Genomic DNA, 23,239 nt, shown 5'->3' with positions numbered 1-23,239 from the left:
AAAATGTCATCCCTTTAACTTGGCATAAAACTGGTCAATCTTCAGAATTACACCCAACGAATGGACACTGAAATTAATATGCTCAGTAGTGAACTTGCTTAACTAAGCACTTTCTCTTCTACAAACATCTATAGCAATTTATTTTTTTTTACATACGGTACTTAGTAAATAAGATGGAGGAGATAAACTTCACCTATTATCTCTACCTTTCACTGTATGTTATAATATACCAAACCAAATTAAACCAAACCTATCCAAAACTAACCTAACCCAGCCTTGTCTAGCCTAGTCCTGCCTAAACTAACATACTTTTTAAACATGGATGTGATAAAGGATGGAGTTATAGGGTGGACTGAACCATTCTCCTATCTCCACTCCTCATTTACAAAGAATTATAAAATGTACTTGAGAGAGGTGTGTAAAGAAGAGAAACTGCTTAAACTAAATAATGAACATAAGTATTTGTCTGCATTAGTGAGTGTAATTCTATAATAATCCCAAACGACGACCTCTCCATCCTGAATAATGGGCTGTAACGTGAGATTAACGATGGATTATGGTGCTAGTCACGAAGAAGTGCTATGAAAAGGGTGTGGAGCCATAATACTGCTATATTCTATCACTGAGATGCTGGAGAGGGATACAAAAGGATCACCACCCAGTTAATGTGGACGAACTGTAAATACCAATGTTGCCTGCGTATGGTGGCACCGGTAGGCTAAAACCGAGCGGATCAACTGCCTGGCTATACAAATGTCCCTTCACTACTTCCCTATCCCCCAAAAGGAAGATGGCAGGCTGCAGGGTAAATTAAGGCTGCGGTCCACTGGCTTCGCGTTTCCGATAATCCTGTGACTAATGTATAAGATAAAAATGTGACCTGGTTTCTTCAACACTGACCAGAGACGTCAATTATCGTTCTTTCTATCATGCACGGTCAGCTGAGGGGAAAATTAATGGCTTTCGGTCGAGAAGTTCACAGAAAATATCCACGAGGCACGAACTCCATACTGCATGATGTAAACAAACCTTTTCATTTATAGCATGTCTTAAAACCGGTGTGTACACAGGAATTATTATTTGTATTTACAGGATTCATTTTAATAGCCTGTATTATTACGATATTTTATAGTTAATTTGATGATACCACACTATCTTGCCATTATTCCCGCCTTTTGGGGAGTAATAGTTGACAGTTCTAAGGATAAGATTATGTAGCAATTAAAAAAACGGGATTGTAATTGTTGCAGATGTGACCAACATGTGCAGAAAGTACTCTTATTTGTGTATAAATAGGCCACACACGACCCTCATCATCGAGGTTTTACCCAACCCTCTGCAAGGTAAGGTAGGCTATCAGAGGCTTCCTGGCTTCACTCATTACCTTATATTTTTAACATTTCTCCATTTAGAGGTATATTCCAATATTCTCATTCCCCACGGTGATAAGTTTAAACATCTTTTTCGCACAAATGTCGAAATGGCGTTGCAATCGGCCTGGCCCAGTAAGTGTGGTTATAGATATGTGGATAGGAAGGTTACAAGTCTTTGAGCATTTAGTCACTCTTTCTTAAATCATAAATATCTGAGTAGTGTCCAATGTCACTATGAATATTCAGAAATTAAACCTACACTTCCTCTTGGTGACACGAACTTAAATATTTGTGATAGTGGAACTCCATGTAGTTCCTTTTAATAACACCCAGCTTAATGTGATTGATAGAAAGCGTTAGGAGAAATACGCTGAGGTGGTTTGGCCGTGTGGAAAGGATGGAGAGGGAGAGACAAACGAGGAGAGTGTGAGTGAGTATGGTGGAGGGGTTGAGAGGGAAAGGGAGGTCGAGGATGAGATGGAGGGATGGAGTGATGAGGTATATGAGAGAGGGGGGTGTGAGCTGGGAGGGGGGGGGGCAGTGAAATAGTGGGGGTTAGGGCAACATGGAGGCGATTTGTTTGTGGCCACCCTATACGGGAGTGAGGCGTCTGGCAATAGATAGATAGATAGATTAATGTAGACTCTCATGCCTTTATTGACCATTATATTGTGTTTTGCATACTCATCTCTTTTCACTGCTTTTTCTTTCTCCCATTTCAAGTCATTTCACATAATTTAATACAACTGAGAGAGGGTCATAGGAGCTAGAATTTGGAGAGGGAGGCCTTCACGTGGTGGCACTGATATAACTGTGTGGTGGAGCTGCCTGGTTATACACACGTCCCTCAACTCCCTCCCTATCCCCCAAAAGGACGATGGTGGACTGCAGGAGGAGGGTAACTTCAGCCTGCAGTCCACTGGGTTTATGTTCAGATGAGGCTGGAGTTACTACTACTACTACTACTACTACTACTGCTACTATTACTACTACTACTGCTACTATTACTACTACTACTGCTACTATTACTGCTACTACTGCTACTACTACTACTACTACTACTACTACTGCTACTACTACTACTACTACTACGTCGAGATGAGGCTGGGGTTACTACTACTACTACTACTACTACTACTGCTACTACTACTACTACTACGTCGAGATGAGGCTGGGGTTACTACTACTGCTACTACTACTTCTACTGCTAGTTCCAGCTACTATAACTACTACTACTGCTACCACCACTCATCGTCATCATTAGCATCATTATCATCATCATCATCATCATCATCGTTATCATCATCATCAACATCATCATCATCATTAACATCATTATCATCATCATCATCATCATCATCGTTATCATCATCATCATCATCATCATCATTAACATCCTCTTTCTCCTCATCTTCATCGTTATCATCATCATCATCATCATCACCATCATCACCATCATCATCATCATCATCATCATCCACCTCTTCTTCCTCGTCCTTCTCTTATCACACACACACACACACACACACACACACACACACACACACACACACACACACATTCGAGGAAGAAAAGGAACAAGAAAGATATTTACTGGATGATTTTATTTGTTTGTCGAGAGAGAGAGAGAGAGAGAGAGAGAGAGAGAGATCCTGTAGCCGAAGTGAGTGAGGTGGCGAATTCTCTTAACATTCCGTGTAAACACCACCTCGGCAGCAGAGTTGATTTCGGCTGGTCTGTCCGTCATACATCCAAGGACCGTTGCACATGTTGTAGTAGAGATAGACCTGAGGCGAGACGTAGGTAGGTAGGTAGGTAGGTAAGGGGAGAAGGAGGGAGGGAGGGAGGTAGGTGAGTGGGTGGGAAGGTTGGTAGGTAAGGGGGAAAGAGGGAAGGACGAAGGGAGGTGGGTGGGTAGGTAGGTAGGTAGGTAGGTAGTTAGGTGGGTGGATAAGCTGAGAGGTAGGGAGGGTTAGTATGTATGTAGGTTGGTAGGAAGGTTTGTAGGTAGGTAAGTAGGTGGGTGGGTGGGTGAGTAAGTAGAAAGGTAGGGAGGGTTAGTATGTATGTGGGGGGGGTAGGTAGGTAGGTAAACGGGGTAGGGAGGGACGGGGGGACGAAGGCAGGTCGGTGGGTGGGTGAGGATTGATAGGTAGGTAGGTAGGTAGGTGGGTGGGTAAATAGAGAGGTAGGGAGTGTTAATAGGTATGTAGGTGGGGGGTAGGTAAGTAAGGGGGGAGGGAGGGAGGGATGAAGGGAGATGAGTGGGTGGGTAGGTAGGTAGGTTGGTAGATAGGTAGGTAGGTAGGTAGGGGGGGAGGGAGGGAGGGAGGGATGAAGGGAGTTGGTAGGTAGGGGGGTAGGTAGGTAGGTAGGTAGGTAGGTAAGGGGGGAGTAAAGGAGGGACGAAGGGAGGTATGTAGGTAGGTAAGTAGGTAGGTAGGTGGATGTGCTGCTGGGTAAGTAGAGAGGTAGGGAGGGTTAGTAGGTATGCAAGTGGGGGTAGGTAGGTAGGTAAGTACGTAGGTAGGTAGCACTGTATCCTGCCTTCCATATTTCTCATTCTGCCCCAAATGAGAGTATCCTTGCTGTTCATTATTATTATTATTATTATTATTATTATTATTATTATTATTACTACTACTACTGTTACTACTACTACTATTACTCCTACTATTACCACTACTGCTACTACTACTACTATACAGTATTATTATTATTATTATTATTTTTATTATTCTACTACTACTACTATTACTACTACTACTACTGTCGCTTCATCACACATACGTTAACCCTATTTATCTATCCATCCACCCATCCGTCTTTCATTCTGTCTCTCCATCTCTCTATCTATCCATCCATCCATCAGTCAATCAGCCATCCATTTACCAACCTACCTACCCATCCATCCATCCATCCATCCATCTATCTATCCATCTATCTATCTATCTATCTGTCTATCTACTTACATCATGAGGGCCAAGATCAGCGTGGTCTTGCATGGCTGCCTCATCACACATATGCTGACCCACGGTACGCCCATCGCCCATCTCGTAAGTAAGATCACCATCGTTAGTCAATTCCACCCACTGTTAGGGAGAGAAAAAGGGTGGTTAGAGAGCTGTGTGTGTGTGTGTGTGTGTGTAACAGAATCACAAATAAATCAGTCAGGGAGAGGTGTTAGTGGACTTCCTAACTGTACTGCAATACCAACCTAGGATGTGTTGTTGATAAGTAGGGATATTAGCCAAGCACGTACACCCACCTACAAATCAGAGAATAAATCGGCTAGGGAAAGGTGTTACGTGCACTGACCTCTGTTGTGCACCGTGCGGCACACTGGGTCAGCTGGTCACAATCCCCTAGGTCAACGGCGGGAAAGTTCATGACCTTAACTTCCCCTTCTGCTACTGTCACGAAGGCTCCACAGTGACACTCCTTTCGTTCCTGCCCACTGAGAAAGAGACAGGGTTACAGAATACAGAGAGAGGCTACAGAATACAAAATAGAGGTTACAGAGAGGATATAGGGTACAGAATACAGGAAAGGATACAATATAGAGAGCAACATTACAGGGAAGAGATGGGGCTTGAAGTTGTGTCTAATAATCTTCTTCATAGTGACACTCCTTTCGATCCTGCCCCTTAAGGAAGAGAAAGGGCTACAGAATACAGATAGGGGCTACAGAATACACGATACATAATACAGGAAAGGATACAAGATAGAGAGCAACGTTACAGGGAAGAGATGGGGCTAGTAGTTGTGTTGAAGAATTTACTCACAATTATTAGTGACTTTCCTGTCGCCCCTGTCCCCCTGAGGCAAAGACAAGGTTACAAAATACAGAATACAGGATGATATAGAGGTACAGCTGGCCAGACGCGAACCCGGGACAGTGTGTGATGCGGACTGGGGAGAGAGAGAGAGAGAGAGAGAGAGAGGAGAATTACCATGCAAGGGCAGCAATGACCAAGAGTAGGGCAAGAGTCTTCATGGTTGCAGGGCAGGGCAGGGCAAGGCAGGGCAGATCAGAGCAGGGCAGGGCAGGGCAGGGCAGTGGCGATGCTGGTGCGGGTGACTCAATATATCATCTCATCAACAGTCCAAAGTCCACTCTCTCTCTCTCTCTCTCTCTCTCTCTCAGGAAGATTACCAAACATCTTTTCCTAGCGATTTATTCCTGATTCCCCTCCATTACCTTATACGTATGTGTCATTCGTGCAATCTCTCTCTCTCTCTCTCTTTCTCAGGAAGATTACCAAACATCTTTTCCTAACCGATTTATTCCTGATTCACTTCCATTACCTTATACTTTTGTGTCATTCTTGCAATCTCTCTCTCTCTTTCTCTTTCTCGTGTGGTTGGGAAGATTACCAAACACCTTTTCCTAGCCGATTTATTCCTGATTCCCCTCCATTTCCTTATACGTGTGTGTCATTCGTGTAATCTCTCTCTCTCTCTCTCTCTCTCTCTCAGGAAGATCCCCAAACACCTTTTCCTAACCGATTTATTCCTGATTCTCCTTCGTTATCCTATACGTGTGTGTCTTTCATGCAGTCTCTCTCTCTCTCTCTCTCTCTCTCTCTCTCTCTCTCTCGTGTGGTTAGGAAGATCCCCAAACACCTTTTCCTAACCGATTTATTCCTGATTCTCCTCCGTTACCCTATACGTGTGTGTATTTCATGCAATCTCTCTCTCTCTCTCTCTCTCTCTCTCTCTCTCGTGTGTTTGGAAGATCACCAAACACCTTTTCCTAACCGATTTATTTCTGATTCCCCTCCATTACCCTATACTTCTGTGTCATTCATGCAATCTCTCTCTCTCTCTCTCTCTCTCTCTCTCTCTCTCTCTCAGGAAGATCCCCAAACACCTTTTCCTAACCGATTTATTCCTGATTCTCCTCCATTACCCTATACGTGTGTCTTTCATGCAATCTATATGAACACTGAAAAGATATAATATGCCAAAAAGAGGATGTTAATGGGTACTTTCGGGAATAAATCGGTTAGGAAAAGGTGTTAAGGGACAGTACGTACCTCAGAGTCACCTGTCACGGACCCACGAACCTAAACAGTACTTTTTCTTTATTTTTTTCCTATTATCCTTGAAAGTTTCGTAACACCTTCTTGTAAGCGACTTAGTTTCTGTGTGTGTGTGTGTGTGTGTGTGTGTGTGTGTGTGTGTGTGTGTGTGTGTGTGTGTGTGTGTGTGTGTGTGTGTGTGTGTGTGTGTGTGTGTGTGTGTGTGTGTGTGTGTGTGTGTGTGTGTGTGTGTGTGTGTGTGTGCTTATCTTAATTTTTCTTTTGTTTTCTTTCTTTTTTTTTGTGACTGGGAAGCACGTAAATCCTCTTCCTAAGCGATTTATTGTGTATATTAAGTTACTGACGCTTACTGTGTTGATATTGCAGTTAGACCTACACGTACATACATACAAACATACTGTACATATATACATACATACATACGTACATACATACATACATACATACATATAGGTATACATTCATACATATATACATACACACATACAGACCCATACACACATACATATATACATACACTCATACACCCATACATACATACATACACCCATCCATCCATACATACATGCATATATACATACATACACACATACATACATACATAAATACATACACACATACATACATACATACATACACACACATATACATACATACATACATACCTGTACACACATCCATCCATACATACATACACACACATCCATACATACATACACACACACCCCTACACACCCAAACATACACACATATATACTTACACACATACATACCTACATAAACACATACATACATACATACACATTTTATTTATTGTTTTCTCGACTCAGGTATAGACTAGATATCCCCTTCTGCAAGGCCACCTACCTTCACATGTCACTACTTCGGCGCTAACACCCACCGTCCATATTGAATACATCCTAGAACATTAAAATCCACTAAGTATTTGGCCATGTGGAGAGGATGGAGAGTGAGAGACTGACGAGGAGAGTGTATGTGAATGAGGTGGAGGGAGGGGAGAGGGAAGGGGAGGCCAAGGATGAGATGGAGGGATGGAGTAGAGAGGTATATGAGAGGGGTGTGTGAGTTGGGAGCAGGTCAGTGAAATGGCGGGGGACAGGGCGACATGGAGGCAGTTTGTTTGTGGCCACCCTTTACGGGATTAAGGCGTCTGGCAATAGATAGATAGACAGATTTCCTAGACCAACGTAGGATCGAACTCGTGGCCTTTTGAACAACAGATAACGTTATAAGGTGGTGTATGGGCAGTGATTGTTGCAGCTGTGCATTTAGATTCATTTATTCAGTTATTCTAAAGGTATTATTATTGATATGGGGGTTACAGTGGTATTACTAGTGCTAATAATAATAATAATAATAATAATAATAATAGTCATCATCATCATCATCATCATCATCGTCATCATCATCATCATCATCATCAACATCATCATCATCATCATCATCACCATAATAATAATAATAATAATAATAATAATAATAGGTCTAATAATATCTTACAATAGCTAATTATAATGCAAATAGTAGTAGTAGTAGTAGCAGTTGTAGTGGCAGTAGTAATAGTAGTTAGTATTGGCAGAAGCAGCAGCAAGAAAATAGTAGTAGTAGTAGCAATAGTAGTAGTAGTAGTAGCAATAGTAGTGGTAGTAGTAGCAATAGTAGTAGTAGTAGTAGCAATAGTAGTGGTAGTAGTCACAGTGCAACTACTAAACATATAATAAGGACATATTAACCTTACAAAATTACCTACCGAATTTTATGTGAATGCAAGAGGGGAGGGAGGGGGAGCCCGAGGATGAGGCGGAGGGATGAAGGGGTACCGTATATGAAAGAGGCTGTGTGTGAGCTAGGGGGTGGGCAGCGAAATGGCGGGGGACAGGGCGATATGGAGGCGATTTGTTTGTGGCCACCCCTTACGGGATTAAGGCGTCTGGCAATCATTTATATTTATTTATTTATTTTTTTAATTTCTGTACTTTGTCTAATTGGCGGTAGGTAGTAGCGACCACCATCCACTCACTCGATGTAGTGCTGCCTACTTTTTCCTTCACCTTTATCATTCTTTTTCTGTGTCTGTCCTCCTCTCGTCCTATTCCTTACCATGATCCACGCGCTTGATGTAGTGCTGCCTACTTCTTCCTTCACCTTCATCATTCTTTTTCTGTGTCTGCCCTCCTCTCCTACTTCTCACCATCATCCACTCGCTTGATGTAGTGCTGCCTACTTCCTCCTTCGCCTTTATCAATCTTTTTCTGTGCCTGTCCTCCTCTCTTCCTATTTCTCCCATCTTTCCTGTCACTTTTTATTACTCTTCTTTCCTTTTCAGGTGGCTTTACATTGAGTGACAAGCCTAATGGTTTCCTGTAAGCCAGGAAACCATTTACAACGCTGGGTGGTAACCATATAACCAACCCATACGTGTTGCCTACGTGTCAATAAGTGGGTTGGTGGAGGGTTAGTGCCCCTCCCCGTAAAACAACTAACTCAAAGACAAACGGCCACCCCTTATGGGATTATGGCGTCTGGCTATAGATAGATGGATAAATGGACAGATTAATAGATAAATTGACAGATAGATAGATGGGTAGATAGACAGATAGATATTTCCTGTACTCTAGAAAATATGGACTGATTCGTGAGGAGACGCAAACTGTCCATGGAATGTTGATGTGACAGTCCCGCTGGCTTGGAACTCCGCGCGTCCCATCTCGCTCCACGTAAGAGGATCCAACACCACAAGCGCTACAAAGTTGGGATTGGCCTGAAAGAGGAGAATTAGGATAGAGTTTATGAAACTATAGATGCTCAGTTGTTTTTTGGCGAACCATCGAGAATTCTTAGCTTAGGGAGTACAAATATGCTGATAAAGCAGATCTCTTCGCTCAGACTTTCTCCTCCAGTTCCACCTTAGACGATTCCGGTGCTGTTCCTCCATCACTTCCCCCCTCTGACTTCTTCATGGCTGACAGTAAAATTTCTTCAGCTGATGTATTTTCTGCCATCACTGGCCTCAGTACTAACAAGGCATATGGGCCTGATGGAGTCCCTCCTGTTGTTCTCAAGAACTGTGCTTCTGTGCTTACACCCTGCCTAGGTAAACTCTTTCGCCTTTGTCTATCAACTTGTACCTTTCCTTCTTGCTGGAAATTTGCTCTCATTCAGCCAGTCCCAAAGAAGGGTGACCACTCCCAACCCTCTAACTATCGTCTAATTGCTTTAACGTCCTGTGTCTCAAAAGTTTTCGAGTCGATTCTTAACAGGATAATTTTAAAGTATCTTTCCTATCACAACCTTCTTTCTGATCGTCAGTATGAGTTCCGTCAGGGACGCTCCACTGGCGATCTTCTCACCTACCTTTCAGTCTCCTGGTCATCCTCCTTTAAGGACTTAGGCGAAAGCTTTGTTGTTGCACTTGACATCTCAAAGGCTTTCGATCGAGTCTGGCATAAATCTTTAATTTACAAACTGCCCTCTTACGGTTCTATCCTTCTATCTGTGCCTTCATCTACAGCTTCCTTTCTGGTCGTTCTATAGCCGCTGTTGTAGACGGCCATCGTTCTGCTCCTAGATCTATCAACAGTGGTGTTCCTCAGGGCTCTGTTCTATCGCCAACTCTCTTCCTTTTATTCATCAATGACCTTCTAAGCAGTACATCTAACCCTATCCACTCGTACGCTGATGTTCCATTCAGTTCCCGGAACGTCCATCTCAGCAGTTACTTCAGCAAACAAGGGATGAGGCTATGGCACACCTAATGTCTGACTTGGCTTGTATCTCTGACTGGGGTAAAAATAATATGGTTGTTTTTAATACATCAAAAACTCAGTTTTTACACCTATCAACCCGACACAGTCATCCACGGGAGTACCCATTAAAGTTTAATAATATCCAACTAAGTCCTGCATCATCCTTGAACATGCTTGGGGTTTCATTTACTCGGGACTTATCTTGGAAAGATCATATTGCATCTCTTGTAAAATCTGCATCCAAGAGATTAGGTGTGCTAAGCCGACTCCTTACCTTCTTTACCCCTGCACAGTTGTTGACTTTATACACGGGCTTTATTCGTAGAGTACAACTCTCATGTGTGGGGAGGCTTCCCACATACGGCTCTTCTCAATAGGGTGGAGTCAAAGGCTTTTCGTCTCATTAACTCTCCTCTTACTGACTCCCTTCAACCTCTGTCTCTTCGCCGCGCTGTTGCATCTTTCTCTCTTTTCTATCGCTACTTTAATGGTCACTGCTCCTTTGAACTGTCTGCTTGCATCCCTCCACCTCTACGACGGGCACGTAGCACCCGTCTATTAACAAACTCTCATCCTTTTTCTGTCCAACTCTCTAATGCAAGAGTTAACCGTTACTCCCAGTCCTTCATTTATGCAACAGGCCAACTCTGGAACTGTCTCCCTCTGTCTGTATTTCCTACTTGGTATGATCTCCAGTCTTTCAAACACAGTGTGTCCAGGCATCTCGAAATGAACGGATCTTGAATTTGGCTCTCTCGTATTTTTTTTTTTTCTTGGAAGGAACGGTTTGCGGGCTCTTGGCCTTTGGTTCCTTCTTCCTTGCTTAAAAAAAAAAAAAAAAAAGAGGATGGCCCAACGGAAATTGCGTTTTGAATTTGGTTTCGTAATGATGAAGAGTCTTAAGGGATTTATGAATATTCTCAGCTTAAGGATCGTTTTGGATGTGTGTGTGTGTGTGTGTGTGTGTGTGAGAGAGAGAGAGAGAGAGAGAGAGAGAGAGGAAATAGCTACAGACAGACATACACATAAAAAATCCACACTTACATAACACAAGTTCAGTAATAAAAGGACAACAAGATCAATAAATAACGTGGGATGAGAACTGGTGGGTACATGACACCTGCACACACACACACACACACACACACACACACACACACACACACACACACACACGTACCTACAGACAGATAGACAAACAGACTGACAGACATTACCATCATCATCATCATCTCCTCCTTCTCCTACTACTTCTACTACAACACACACACACACACACACACACACACACACACACACACACACACACACACACACACACACACACACACACACACACACACACGTACCTACAGACAGATAGACAAACAGACTGACAGACATTACCATCATCATCATCATCTCCTCCTCCTCCTACTACTTCTACTACAACACACACACACACACACACACACACACACACACACACACACACACACACACACAGAAAAACAATCATCATCATCATCATCTCCTCCTCCTCCTCCTCGTCCTCCTCCTTGAATAACCTGTTTAAAATAAGAAGCAGAAAACAGTATTTATATCAAGGTATTTTCTCACGCCCAGGTGGTAATGCTCTCTCTCTCTCTCTCTCTCTCTCTCTCTCTCTACCTACCTACCTACCTACCTGTCTACATATATATTTCCTAGATAGATAGATAGATAGACAGATAGAGGCAGACAGACAGATAGATATTTAGGTAGACAGACAGACAGACAGACAAATAGATAGATAGATAGAGGCAGACAGACAGACAGACAAATAGATAGATAGATAGAGGCAGACAGACAGAGAGACAAATAGATAGATAGATAGACAGAGGTAGAGAGACAGACAGACAGACATAGATAGATAGAACATTACATACACAACACCTTCGTCCTCTTGGAGTAGAGACGAAAACTAGTTCATTCAATAGACACAGATAGATAGACCGATAGATAGACAGACAGACAGATAGACAGACAGACAGATAGACAGACAGATAGATAGACAGACAGACTGATAGATAGACAGATAGATAAACCCCCTACCTTATGAAGCAGCGTGACCAGAATAACACCATCCTCATCTTTTGAAGCATTTGGAGCCGAGACAAAAACTGATTCGCCCACTAGACATAGATAGATAGACCGACAGATAGACACACAGACAGATAGATAGACTGACAGATAGACAGATAGATAGATAAAACCCTTACCTTATCGAGCAGCGTGGTCAGAACAACTCCATCATCCTCTTTTGAAGCATTTGGGGCAGCGACGAAAGCTGGTTCACTCACTACGCGGCCCTCCTCACCCCACTTCGTCGTCTCCCCCGTCTGCACGTTCATCTTCACTACCTGGGGGGCACAGATAGGCTTCTTTTAACCCTGAAGACAGTTCCACAGGCGACTTATTCATATGAGAGGCCCTGGAGTGATGGAAATGTTCAAAGCAATCCGTCCAGATGATTCAAAACTGTCTCATTCAACTTTCCCGCCGTCTCTCTCGTCTGCACGTTCATCTTCACTACCTGGAGGGTACAGATAGGCTTCTTTTAACCTTCAGGACAATTCTACAGGCGACTTATTCATCTGAGAGACCTTGTAGTGATGGAAATATTCAAAGCTATCCGTTCAAATGATTCAAAACTGTCTCATTCAACTTTCCCGCCGTCTCTCTCGTCTGCACGTTCATCTTCACTACCTGGGGGGCACAGATAGGCTTCTTTTAACCCTCAAGATATTTTCACAGGCGACGTATTCATCTGAGAGACCCTGTAGTGATGATACGCTTCGGAACTATCCCAATACTCTTAGCTACGCACAAGAACCTTCTTACTTACGCTGGAAAATCCAATGCCCTTCGTGTTAATCACCACGCCATAGAGAGAGAGAGAGAGAGAGAGAGAGAGAGAGAGAGAGAGAGAGAGAGAGAGAGAATCATACTCACACTACAGAACTCAAACCCTCTTGTGTTAATCTCCACCCCATAGAGAGAGAGAGAGAGAGAGAGAGAGAGAGAGAGAGAGAGAGAGAGAGAGACAGACAGACAGACAGACAGACAGACAGACAGACACAGACAGACAGAGATAGAGACAGCGAACTAGACAATCATACTCACGCTACAAAACTCAATCCCTTTTGTGCTGATCTCCACTCCATAACAGTAGGTATATTCCCTTCCATTGTAGTGGTAGTTGATACGAGGTAGGTCAAATAGTAGGGGCGAGATGACCTCACCCTTGACCTCTACTGTGCCCGGGTCGCGTTTGTGGGCTGTGCAGGTCGTGCTGGAGAGGGTCACTGTGGGAGAGAGTGAGAGAGTGAGGGAGGGAGGGAGGGAGGGAGGGTGTAAGAGAGAGGGAGAGGGGGAGAAGATTTGTATGGGTGAAGTTGAGTGGGGAGTTATATTATGAGAGAGAGAGAGAGAGAGAGAGAGAGAGAGAGAGAGAGAGAGAGAGAGAAATTTCTGACCTTTGACCTGTGTCGTTCTTCCCTTCCTTCTATATCACCCCACAGCACTTCTTCGTGACTAGTATCATATTTTAGTATTGAGCTTTTGTTATAAGATGGAGAGATGGCAATTTTAGGCCAAGTTAGAGATATCTCGAAAAGAAAATGGAATCTGGTGTATGGATTATTATTATTATTATTATTATTATTATTATTATTATTATTATTATTATTATTATTATTGTACTTAGTTTTTCCTTCCTCTGTTCATCTCCTTTAACAAATATTTGGGAGACATGTTAGTTCTGTGGCTGGGGTAAGGAGTGGTTGGAAGGAGTTAAGGGAGCTGTTGCCTCTCCCTCCGTACTAAGGGATCTTTGTATGTGGCATGTGTTAGGAGTGTAATGCTGTGTGGTAGTGAGACCTGGGCAGTAAAGGAAGAGGATATTTGTAGGCTCAAACGTACAGAAATGACAATAGGATGGATGTGTAGTGCGTCCTTGAATGTGAGGCCTGAGGGGGCTAGGTTTACGATGGAAGAGTTGAGAGGAAGGATGGGACTGGAGTGTATTGGTGTTGTGATGAGGAGGGGTAGATTGAGATGGTTTGGGAAGAAGGATGGGACTGGGAGTGTGTTGGTGTTGTGATGAGGAGGGGTAGATTGAGATGGTTTGGGAGGAAGGATGGGACTGGAGTGTATTGGTGTTGTGATGAGGAGGGGTAGATTGAGATGGTTTGGGAGGAAGGATGGGACTGGAGTGTATTGGTGTTGTGATGAGGAGGGGTAGATTGAGATGGTTTGGGAGGAAGGATGGGACTGGGAGTGTATTGGTGTTGTGATGAGGAGGGGTAGATTGAGATGGTTTGGGAGGAAGGATGGGACTGGAGTGTATTGGTGCTGTGATGAGGAGTAGTTTGAGATGGTCTGGGCATGTGGAGAGGATGGGGGATGATAATTGGGTGCAGAAAGTAAGAAGTGTTAATTGTAGGGGTAGGGTTGCGAAAGGCAGACCGAAAAAGACCTGGGACGATGTCATTGAGTGTGACCCCAGGGATAAGAGACTGAATAGGGAGGCTGCCAGAGATCAAGCAGCATGGAGAGCCGCCATTAGGTGACCAAGGCCGACGCATGCATGATGGAGCCTTGAAAAACGAAACGAATAAATAAATAAATAAAGAAAGAAAGAAGCTTGAGTCCTAACCTCACCTAAATTTGTGTTCAGAGGGGCGTCCTGAATGTCAAGGGGGAGGATGTAACGTCTCTGCGTAGGCATGGCGTCGGCGGCATACTCGAAGTTTGGGTTTTCTATATTTTTGATCATAAACTGTTGCACCAACTGGACGAAAAAAAAAGAAAAGGGATAATTATACGTGATGACTGTGAGACTTAAAGCAGTGTTTCTCAGACCTGTTCACTTCCTCACTTGTGGACATTTTAAACATCCCCGTGTCTTAGTTTTTCTCTCAAGTCAGGATGCATATTTTGTTACATATCAGTGGGATGGATGACACTGTTTCTATCTATCTATCTATCTATTGCCAGACGCCTTAATCCCATACGGGGTGGCCACAAACATATCGCCTCCACGTTGCCCTGTCCCCCGCCATTTCACTGCCCTGCTCCCAATTCACACACCCCTCTCTCATATACCTCTCCACTCCAGCCCTCCATTTCATCCTTGGCCTTCCCCTTCCTCTCTCCCCCTCCACCTCACTCACATACACACTCCTCGTCAGTCTCTCACTCTCCATCCTCTCCACATGGCCAAACCACCTCAGTGTGCTTCTCCTAACGCTTCCTATCACATCCACATCCACACCACAACCCTCCTTCACTTCCTCATTTTTCAGTTCACACCCCTCTCTCATATACCTCTCCACATACACTCTCCTCGTCAGTCTCTCACTCTCCATTTATGTGTGGAAGGGTAGAGAAACTAGATTCATATAAATAAGTTGTGCGAAATGGCAGGAGGTCCCTTTTTTATTTTGTCATCCTTGTGGGGGAAGGTACTGTTTACATCACAAGTTCCTATTGAGGCTGGGTACTGTTTACGTGATCCCTCTGACGTAAAACTACTGTATTTGTATGAAGTGATGTGTGATGTGGTACAGTTCGTTCTCTCTCTCTCTCTCTCTCTCTCTACCTACCTACCTACCTGCCTATCTCGCTCTTTCTCTCTCTCTCTTTCTCTCTACCTCTGTACCTACCTACCTGCCTATCTAAATATCTGTCTGTCTAGTTATCTATATATATCAACCTCTCTCTCTCTCTCTCTCTCCCTACCTACCTACCTACCTACCTACATACCTACTTACTTACCTACCAGCCTATCCAAATATCTATCTGTCTACCTATCAACTCTCTCTCTCTCTCTCTCTCTCCATCCAGCTACTTACCGACCCATCATCCAAAGCTACCACATCCACCACAAGCTGCCCATCCTTCTCATATGCATTGGTGTGGTGGAAGGTGAAGAGAGCATCACTGTAGTAGGTAGTCGGTAGAATCTGACCATCGCTTCTCCTCACAATACGAAATTTGGTCTGGAAAGAATTACATTTTTTGGCGCCATTTTGGTTTCTCTTGTCGCGTATGGAGACTCCCTAACACCTCTTCCATAGCGATTTATTTACCAAACTACTCCTTAATATCTCCTGGTTTGCTTCTTATGTCTTTTCAGTATCGACATAGATTGCCATGAATAACACACAAGAATATAGCAACGGAGCAGAATCAGGAATAAATCGGTAAGGAAGAGGTGTTTGTATAGATTGCAGGAGTAACACACAAGAATATATTAAGGGGGCAGAATCGGGAATAAATCGGTAAGGAAGAGGTGTTAGTAAGCTTCCTATAGATTGCATGAATATCACACAAGAATATAGTAACGGAGCAGAATCAGGAATAAATCGGTAAGGAAGAGGTGTTTGTAGACTGCATGAATAACACACAAGAATATATTAAGGGGGCAGAATCAGGAATAAACCGGTAAGGAAAAGGTGTTAGGGAGCTTCCTATAGACTGCATGAATAACACACAAGTATATAGCAACGGAGCAGAATCAGGAATAAATCGGTAAGGAAGAGGTGTTAGCAAGCTTCCTGACCGTACTAGAAGACCACCCTAGGCTGTATCGTTCATGAGTAGGGACACTGGGTAGACAGAAACGTGCACCCAGCTCCGAATCACAAAATAAATCGGTTGGGAAGGGGTGTTAGTGAGCTTCCCCAGCCACACCTGACGGGTCCTCTCAGTGGGTTTACCTTTTCCGCACCGTGCCACTCCACCGCGGACAGGTAGGGTCGACGCAGGTAGTGATTAGCGATGAATTTCCTGAGGTTAATCACGAAGGGCTGTTCCACGAAGATGAAATAGCTGTCTGTGAGGCCGAAGGAGTGGTAGTACGACGGCTTGAACTTCCACTGGCATGGGATGGTGGCTGTGATCTCTGCTTGTGCGATGGATGAGATGGTTTGCCCTGTGGAGAGATAGATAGATAGATAGTGAGGGAGTTAGAGATAGATGGATAGATAGACAGATAGATAGATAGATAGATGGGGATAGATAGATAGACAGAGAGAGAGACGGGATGGTGGCTGTGATCTCTGCTTGCTGTATGGATGAGATGGTTTGGCCTGTGGAGAGAGAGAGAGAGAGAGAGAGGCGATGACATGGAAACAGAAAAAAGACAACGAAGATGAACAAGTACAAGGAGGAGGAAGAGGAAGAGGAGGAGAAGAAGGAGGAGGAAGAGGAAGAAGACGTAGAAGAAGAAGAAGAGGAGGAGGAGGAGGAGGAGGAGAGGAAGAAGAAATAGAAGAAGAAGAGGAAGAAGGCGATGTAGCAGGAGGATGAAAAACAACAAAATCAACCAAAATCAACCCAAAACAAATAAGAACGTACAGAGAATGGGAAGAGGCCTCACCATTTTCTGTCTTTGGCGGGGGAAACTTAATTATATTGTACGTGGGTCCGTTCTTGCCCACATACGAATTGCCCATGTTGTATACCGTGCCGTCTGGGTCTACATGAGGGTGGGCAGTGGCCGTGTTGACTGCCACGTAGCGATTTATTCTTGTCTGAAAAAAAAAAGGAGAGAGAATGGTGTGGGTAAGTGGATGGATAGATGGGTTGATATATATATATATATATATATATATATATATATATATATATATATATATATATATATATATAGAGAGAGAGAGAGAGAGAGAGAGAGAGCTATCTTACCCTCTCTCCCACTGTGTCAAGCGTGTCAGCATCAATCCTCCTCATGCTGTTGGTCTCCGTCAGCGCGTACAACTCGTCTCCAAAGTGACACACGCTGACCACGCAGTTGTCAGTCATGTCAGCTTTGGTCAGGGGCGTGAAGAAGCTCATGAACCTGTAAGATGTGAAGGAAAATGATAAAGTATGTCCAAAATTCTGGACTACTCCGGAAGACAGACAAGTCACCTGATTTTACACGAAAAAATAAATCTGGAGCCGCCAAACTTGGTGGACTTATAGACTGTGATGACCTAAGGTGACATGCACAAGATCAGTTACCTTGACCTCAGGGTGCCTTTATTGCTTGGCTTTTAGTGGGCAATGACTGTGGCAAGTTTTTACCAAAACTGCCCTTGGACAGTTTTACGGTACCCTAGTTGTTACTACAACTACTAATACTACAAGTACCACTACTGTTGCTACTACTACTACAACTACTACTATTATTATCAGTCACGTGGTTTGGCCATAAGGAGAGGATGGAGAGCGAGAGACTGACGAGGAGAGTGTAAAGTATGTGAGTGAGGTGGAGAGGGGGAGAGGAAGGGAGGGGGAGGCCAAAGACGAGATGGAGGGGTGGAGTGGAGAGGTATATGAGAGGGGAGGAGGGGTGAGCTGGGAGCAGGGCAGTGAAATGCCGGGGGACAGGGCGATATGGAGGCGATTTGCTTGTGTCCACCCTTTCGGGATTGAGGCGTCTGGCAATAGGTAGGTAGACAGATTATTCCTAGCGTAATTTAAGGTGAAAAAAAGAAACAAATACCTCTGTAGTAGGGTTTTGCAAGGGTCAGGATACGCAGCTGTGCCAAACTCACTCACGATGATGCGGTTGGCGCGTGTGTTGTGGTGGTAGGCGTCTGAATTGAGGAACCTGAGAGAGAGAGAGAGAGAGAGAGAGAGAGAGAGAGAGAGAGAGAGAGAGAGAGACTTTAACTTGGGTAAAAACGAGTTATAGATGGTACATATGTTACACACACACACACAATATATATATATATATATATATATATATATATATATATATATATATATATATATATATATATATATATATATATATATATATATATATATCACCAGCCGTTTGAGTCTCCACTGCAGGACCGGCCTATCCCTACCGAAGTGGGGACGATACAGCCAATGTATCTCTACCAAGTGGCTTAGTCTGTCTGGTAGAGATTGTATGTAGGGTGAGAAGTGCTTGTAAGTGTAATTGTAGTGTTGGAGTGGCTTTGGATGTGTGTGTAGTCTGTGAACCAAGTGTAATCGGCCCGCGCAAGCCGACTGGGTGCAAGCATACTCTATAGTATGCGACACTGGTTCAACCACAGCACCCCTTATGTCCGCCAAAGCAGTACGTGGCCAGAAAAACACTCCCAAAGTTTATTATAATGGTGGGGCGCGAACCTTCAACAAATCGCTAAGGAACACGTGTTAGGGAGATTCCGTAACCCACTTACCACCCAGCAACAAGATACAGATGTAATTAAGATGAGTTTATGTAATCCTTATCAGTTATCTCTATGGCCGGTTTTGACGCTCCCTAACACCATCTCCTAACCGATTTATTTTGCTCATTATATGCTACTATACTCATTTGTTTCTTAAATCATTCCAATATCTCCATACTCTGCATAAATTGGGTACAGAAGAATATTAACCAGCCATACCCAAGAATAAATCGCTTAGGAAAGGGTGTTAGGGAGCTTACCACCCAGCAGCAAGATAGAGGGTTAAGGAGCAGTATGATAAGATTTAACATGACCCCGTAACCCTTATCAGCCAATTCTATGGCCGGTATTCTCCCTAACACTTTCTCCTATGCTATTTAGTTTGTCTGTTACACCTTACTGTCCACTTCTGAATCACATAAATCCTTCCAATATCGCCATACTCAGCATAAATAACGTACAAAAGGATATTAACCAGATGTATTCAAAAATAAATCGCTAAGGAAAAGGTGTTAGGGAGCTTCCTTAAGTGACGAGAATGTCCACGTGTAAGACCCCTCCAGCGATTATCAGTTATTATTATTATTATTATTATTATTATTATTATTATCATCATCATCATCATCATCATCATCATCACCATCATCATCATTATCATCATCATTATCATCATTATTATCATCATCATTATCATTATTATTATTATTATTATCATCATAATTATTATTATTATTATTATATTTTATTACAAGTACTGTCTTTGAGAGAGGTGAAGTCAGTGACTGTACAGTGAGGTTGGATGGTGAGGAATTGGAAAATGTGAATACATTTAAGTACTTGGGTAGTGTGATGAGTAAGGATGGAGGTTTGGAGGGTGAAGTGCTTGAAAGGGTACAGCAGGGAAGAAAGGTTGCTGGTTCCTTGAAAGCAGTGATAAGAAACAGGGAAGTGAGCATGGAGGTGAAAAAGTTACTACATGGCAGTATTGTGATACCAACTCTAACGTACGGAAGTGAAGCTTGGACGTTGTTGGAAGGACACAAGTCAAGAGTGAGAGCAGTGGAAATGAGTTATTTAAGAGGAGCCTGTGGAGTCACGTGGAGAGACAGGCTGACAAATGAGGATGTAAAGGAGCGTTGTGGTGTGGATGTGGATGTGATAGGAAGCGTTATGAGGAACACACTGAGGTGGTTTGGCCATGTGGAAAGGATGGAGAGCGAGAGACTAACGAGGAGAGTGTATGTGAGTGAGGTGGAGAGGGAGGGGAGACCGAGGATGAGACGAAAGGATGGAGTGGAGAGGTATATGAGGGGGGGGGTGTAAGCTGGGGAGAGGGCATATAGCTCTCTCTCTCTCTCTCTCTCTCTCACCTTGACTGATACGTAACGCTTCCCTCTCCGATATTGAACTGATGGAGGTACGCAGCGCCGTCGAACAGGTGGTTGTAGCGGGTGTCGCCATATTGGATCTTGCCCGGGCCATTTCTTGTGAGGCGGCCAGTCAGCCATCTTGGAATTACACCTGAAGGGGGGGGGTGAAAATAAAAACTCTCTCTCTCTCTCTCTCTCTCTCTCTCTCTCTGTTCATTTATCAGTCAATCATTTCTGTCTATCTGTCTATCTATCTATCTATCTGTCCATTTATCTATCTACCTCTAGCCAGACGCCATAATCCGGTAAGGGGTGGCCGTTTGTCTTTGAGTTAGTTGTTTTACAGGGAGGGGCACAAACCCTCCGCCAACCCACTTGTTGACACGTAGGGAACACGTATGGTTTGGTTATATGGTTACCACCCAGCGTTGTAAATGGTTTCCTGGCTTACAGGAAACCATTAGGCTTGTCACTCAATGTAAAGCCACCTGTAAAGGAAAGAAGAGTAATAAAAAGTGACAGGAAAGATGGGAGAAATAGGAAGAGAGGAGGACAGACACAGAAAAAGAATGATAAAGGTGAAGGAAGAAGGCAGCACTACATCAAGTGCGTGGATGATGGTGAGGAATAGGAAGAGAGGGGGGGGGGATACAGAAAAGAATGGTATAGGTGAAGGAAGAAGGCAGCACTACATCAAGTGAGTGGATGATGGTGAGAAATAGGACGACAGGAGGACCTACCACGCACAGTAATAATAACAATAATAATAATAATAATAATGATAGTAGTAGTAGTAGTAATAGTAGTAGTAGTAGTAGTAGTAGTAGTAGTAAAAATAATAATAATAATAATAAACCTGACCTTTGACCTCGCCTGGCACGGGGTCAATGGTCTCCCTCTCACATGACCTCAGCCACACAGATGGAGGGTTCGGCGGTACTGCGTTTTTCGTCTCAGTCTTGCTCATTTTCGATTCGGCTCTGAAATAATTAAAAAAAAAAAATACAAGCTATATTCTAAGGTGATAAAATTCCGTAGCGCCTCTTCTATGAGAGAGAGAGAGAGAGAGAGAGAGAGAGAGAGAGAGAGAGAGAGAGAGAGAGAGAGAGAGAGAGAGAGAGAATGTATAAATCGTCTAATAAATTATTTATTTTTTATTAAATTGGCAATGACACTTAAAAATCTTTTTCATTATCATCATCATCATCATCACCATCATCATCATCATCATCATCATCATCATCTAATCCAGTGCTGCCATGAGGAACGTAGGAGCCCGGGGCTAGGCGGTTGGTCCTGACATTAAAGATGAGAGTGACCAGCCTCACTCCAAGGCCCATCACTCATCCCTGAGTGGCATTACGTATGGAACAACCCCAACCATCCCTTGGATATAAACCTTCACCGGCTCAATCCGATTGGAGCGCCGTAATCACCCACTAAACCACCAGGCGCCATAATTTGGTTATATGGTTACCACCCAGCTTAGTAAATGGTTTCCTGGTGTACAGGAAACCATTTGGCTTGTCACTCAGTGTAGAGTCACCCACAGGCAGAAGGACGAGGAAAGAATGAAGTAAAGAAAGACAGAAGAGGAAGGAAGGAAAGAAGGAAGGTAAAGAGGAAAGGGCAGGCACCCGAGACCAGCACTACATCGAGTGAGTGGATGGTTAGCGCCCCCACCTACCACTCTCATCTTAAATGTCATCACCAACTTGCCTATCCCCAGGCACCTACGCTCCTCATGGGGCAACGTAGGATTGGATGATTGATGGATGTATTATTATTATTATTATTATTATTAAAATGCCCGCCGCCAGACCACCCACCCCGCCACCCCCCACCCAACCACCGGGCCGCTACCACACCACCACCCCAGGAGGACACAACGATGGGGCTAGTGACCCAGGTCAAGAGGGTCACCGGGACACTACTGACCTGAGCCCCTTTTCCCCGCAACTGCCCCGACACCAGGTGATCGGAGAACGCCAACGACCTTGCGGGCGGGACAACCATCGCCAGAATTGGGGTGGGACTGAACAAGCTTCAGTCCCAAGTAACGTCTTGGCGACAGCCATAGTTACACCCTCAAGGGCAGGAGACCCTAGGCTACGGCCTAACGTGTGCACCAGGGCGGTAGTGCCCTTAGCCACTCCCAGGGCAGGAGGCCCAAGGCTACGGCCAGAAGAGTGCGCCAGGGCAAGGGGGCCCTTAGCCACTCCAAGGGCAGGAGGCCCAAGACTACAGCTAGAAGTGGGTAACAAAGTGAGAGGACCTTTAGCCACGGCTGTAGGAAACCCAGGAGAGAGAGTCGCCTCTGTGCTTCCCTCCCTGTACATAGGAGAGGACACGGACTCCGTGGATCCTTTTCCTACCTCGTCCCCCTGTGGGAACCTTTCGTCACCGCCCGGGAGTGTTGCCCCGGAGGTGTCGCCAGAGTGGTGGCAAGGACCGAGACTGGGCCTGCCTCCCACGCCTGGG

At 44.1% G+C, this 23,239-nt stretch overlaps 2 protein-coding genes across 2 annotated transcripts; both read right to left on the bottom strand.

Annotated features, from left to right (window-relative positions):
- Positions 1 to 3,058: 3,058 nt before the first annotated feature.
- LOC145417134 (uncharacterized) lies at positions 3,059 to 5,370 on the bottom strand. Its single transcript, XM_080285913.1, has 4 exons — positions 5,327 to 5,370; positions 4,692 to 4,830; positions 4,346 to 4,465; positions 3,059 to 3,160 (listed from the first exon to the last, which is right to left on the bottom strand). Exons 1-4 carry the CDS (start codon positions 5,368 to 5,370, stop codon positions 3,059 to 3,061), a joined length of 405 nt encoding a protein of 134 aa, XP_080142039.1.
- A 3,683-nt stretch (positions 5,371 to 9,053) lies between these two features.
- On the bottom strand, positions 9,054 to 21,725 carry LOC145417133 (beta,beta-carotene 15,15'-dioxygenase-like). Its single transcript, XM_080285912.1, has 11 exons — positions 21,620 to 21,725; positions 20,759 to 20,909; positions 18,701 to 18,808; positions 17,899 to 18,052; positions 17,591 to 17,744; positions 16,929 to 17,143; positions 16,062 to 16,208; positions 14,869 to 14,998; positions 13,330 to 13,511; positions 12,426 to 12,566; positions 9,054 to 9,200 (listed from the first exon to the last, which is right to left on the bottom strand). The coding sequence occupies exons 1-11, from the start codon at positions 21,723 to 21,725 to the stop codon at positions 9,054 to 9,056; spliced, it is 1,635 nt and encodes a 544-aa protein (XP_080142038.1).
- Positions 21,726 to 23,239: the final 1,514 nt, after the last annotated feature.

Source organism: Coenobita brevimanus, chromosome 109 (assembly GCF_032717465.1).
Source record: "Coenobita brevimanus isolate Jiangsu-jjx chromosome 109, ASM3271746v2, whole genome shotgun sequence".
NCBI lineage: Eukaryota > Metazoa > Arthropoda > Malacostraca > Decapoda > Coenobitidae > Coenobita > Coenobita brevimanus.
The sequence above is the reverse complement of the archived record's forward strand: the minus strand, read 5'-3'. Positions and strand labels throughout refer to the sequence as shown.

What these genes read in the sequence shown, in the direction of transcription:
- LOC145417134 (XM_080285913.1), bottom strand. Translation starts at nt 5,370, where the DNA reads ATGAAGACTCTTGCCCTACTCTTGGTCATTGCTGCCCTTGCATG. An exon ending in GTCATTGCTGCCCTTGCATG is followed by an intron (nt 4,831 to 5,326) that starts GTAATTCTCCTC and finishes TCTCTTTCTCAG; the next exon opens with TGGGCAGGAACGAAAGGAGT. An exon ending in CCGCACGGTGCACAACAGAG is followed by an intron (nt 4,466 to 4,691) that starts GTCAGTGCACGT and finishes TCTCCCTAACAG; the next exon opens with TGGGTGGAATTGACTAACGA.
- LOC145417133 (XM_080285912.1), bottom strand. Translation starts at nt 21,725, where the DNA reads ATGAGCAAGACTGAGACGAAAAACGCAGTACCGCCGAACCCTCCATCT. An exon ending in CCCGCCAAAGACAGAAAATG is followed by an intron (nt 17,144 to 17,590) that starts GTGAGGCCTCTT and finishes ATCTCTCCACAG; the next exon opens with GGCAAACCATCTCATCCATC. An exon ending in TAGCTTTGGATGATGGGTCG is followed by an intron (nt 14,999 to 16,061) that starts GTAAGTAGCTGG and finishes TTTTTCGTCCAG; the next exon opens with TTGGTGCAACAGTTTATGAT.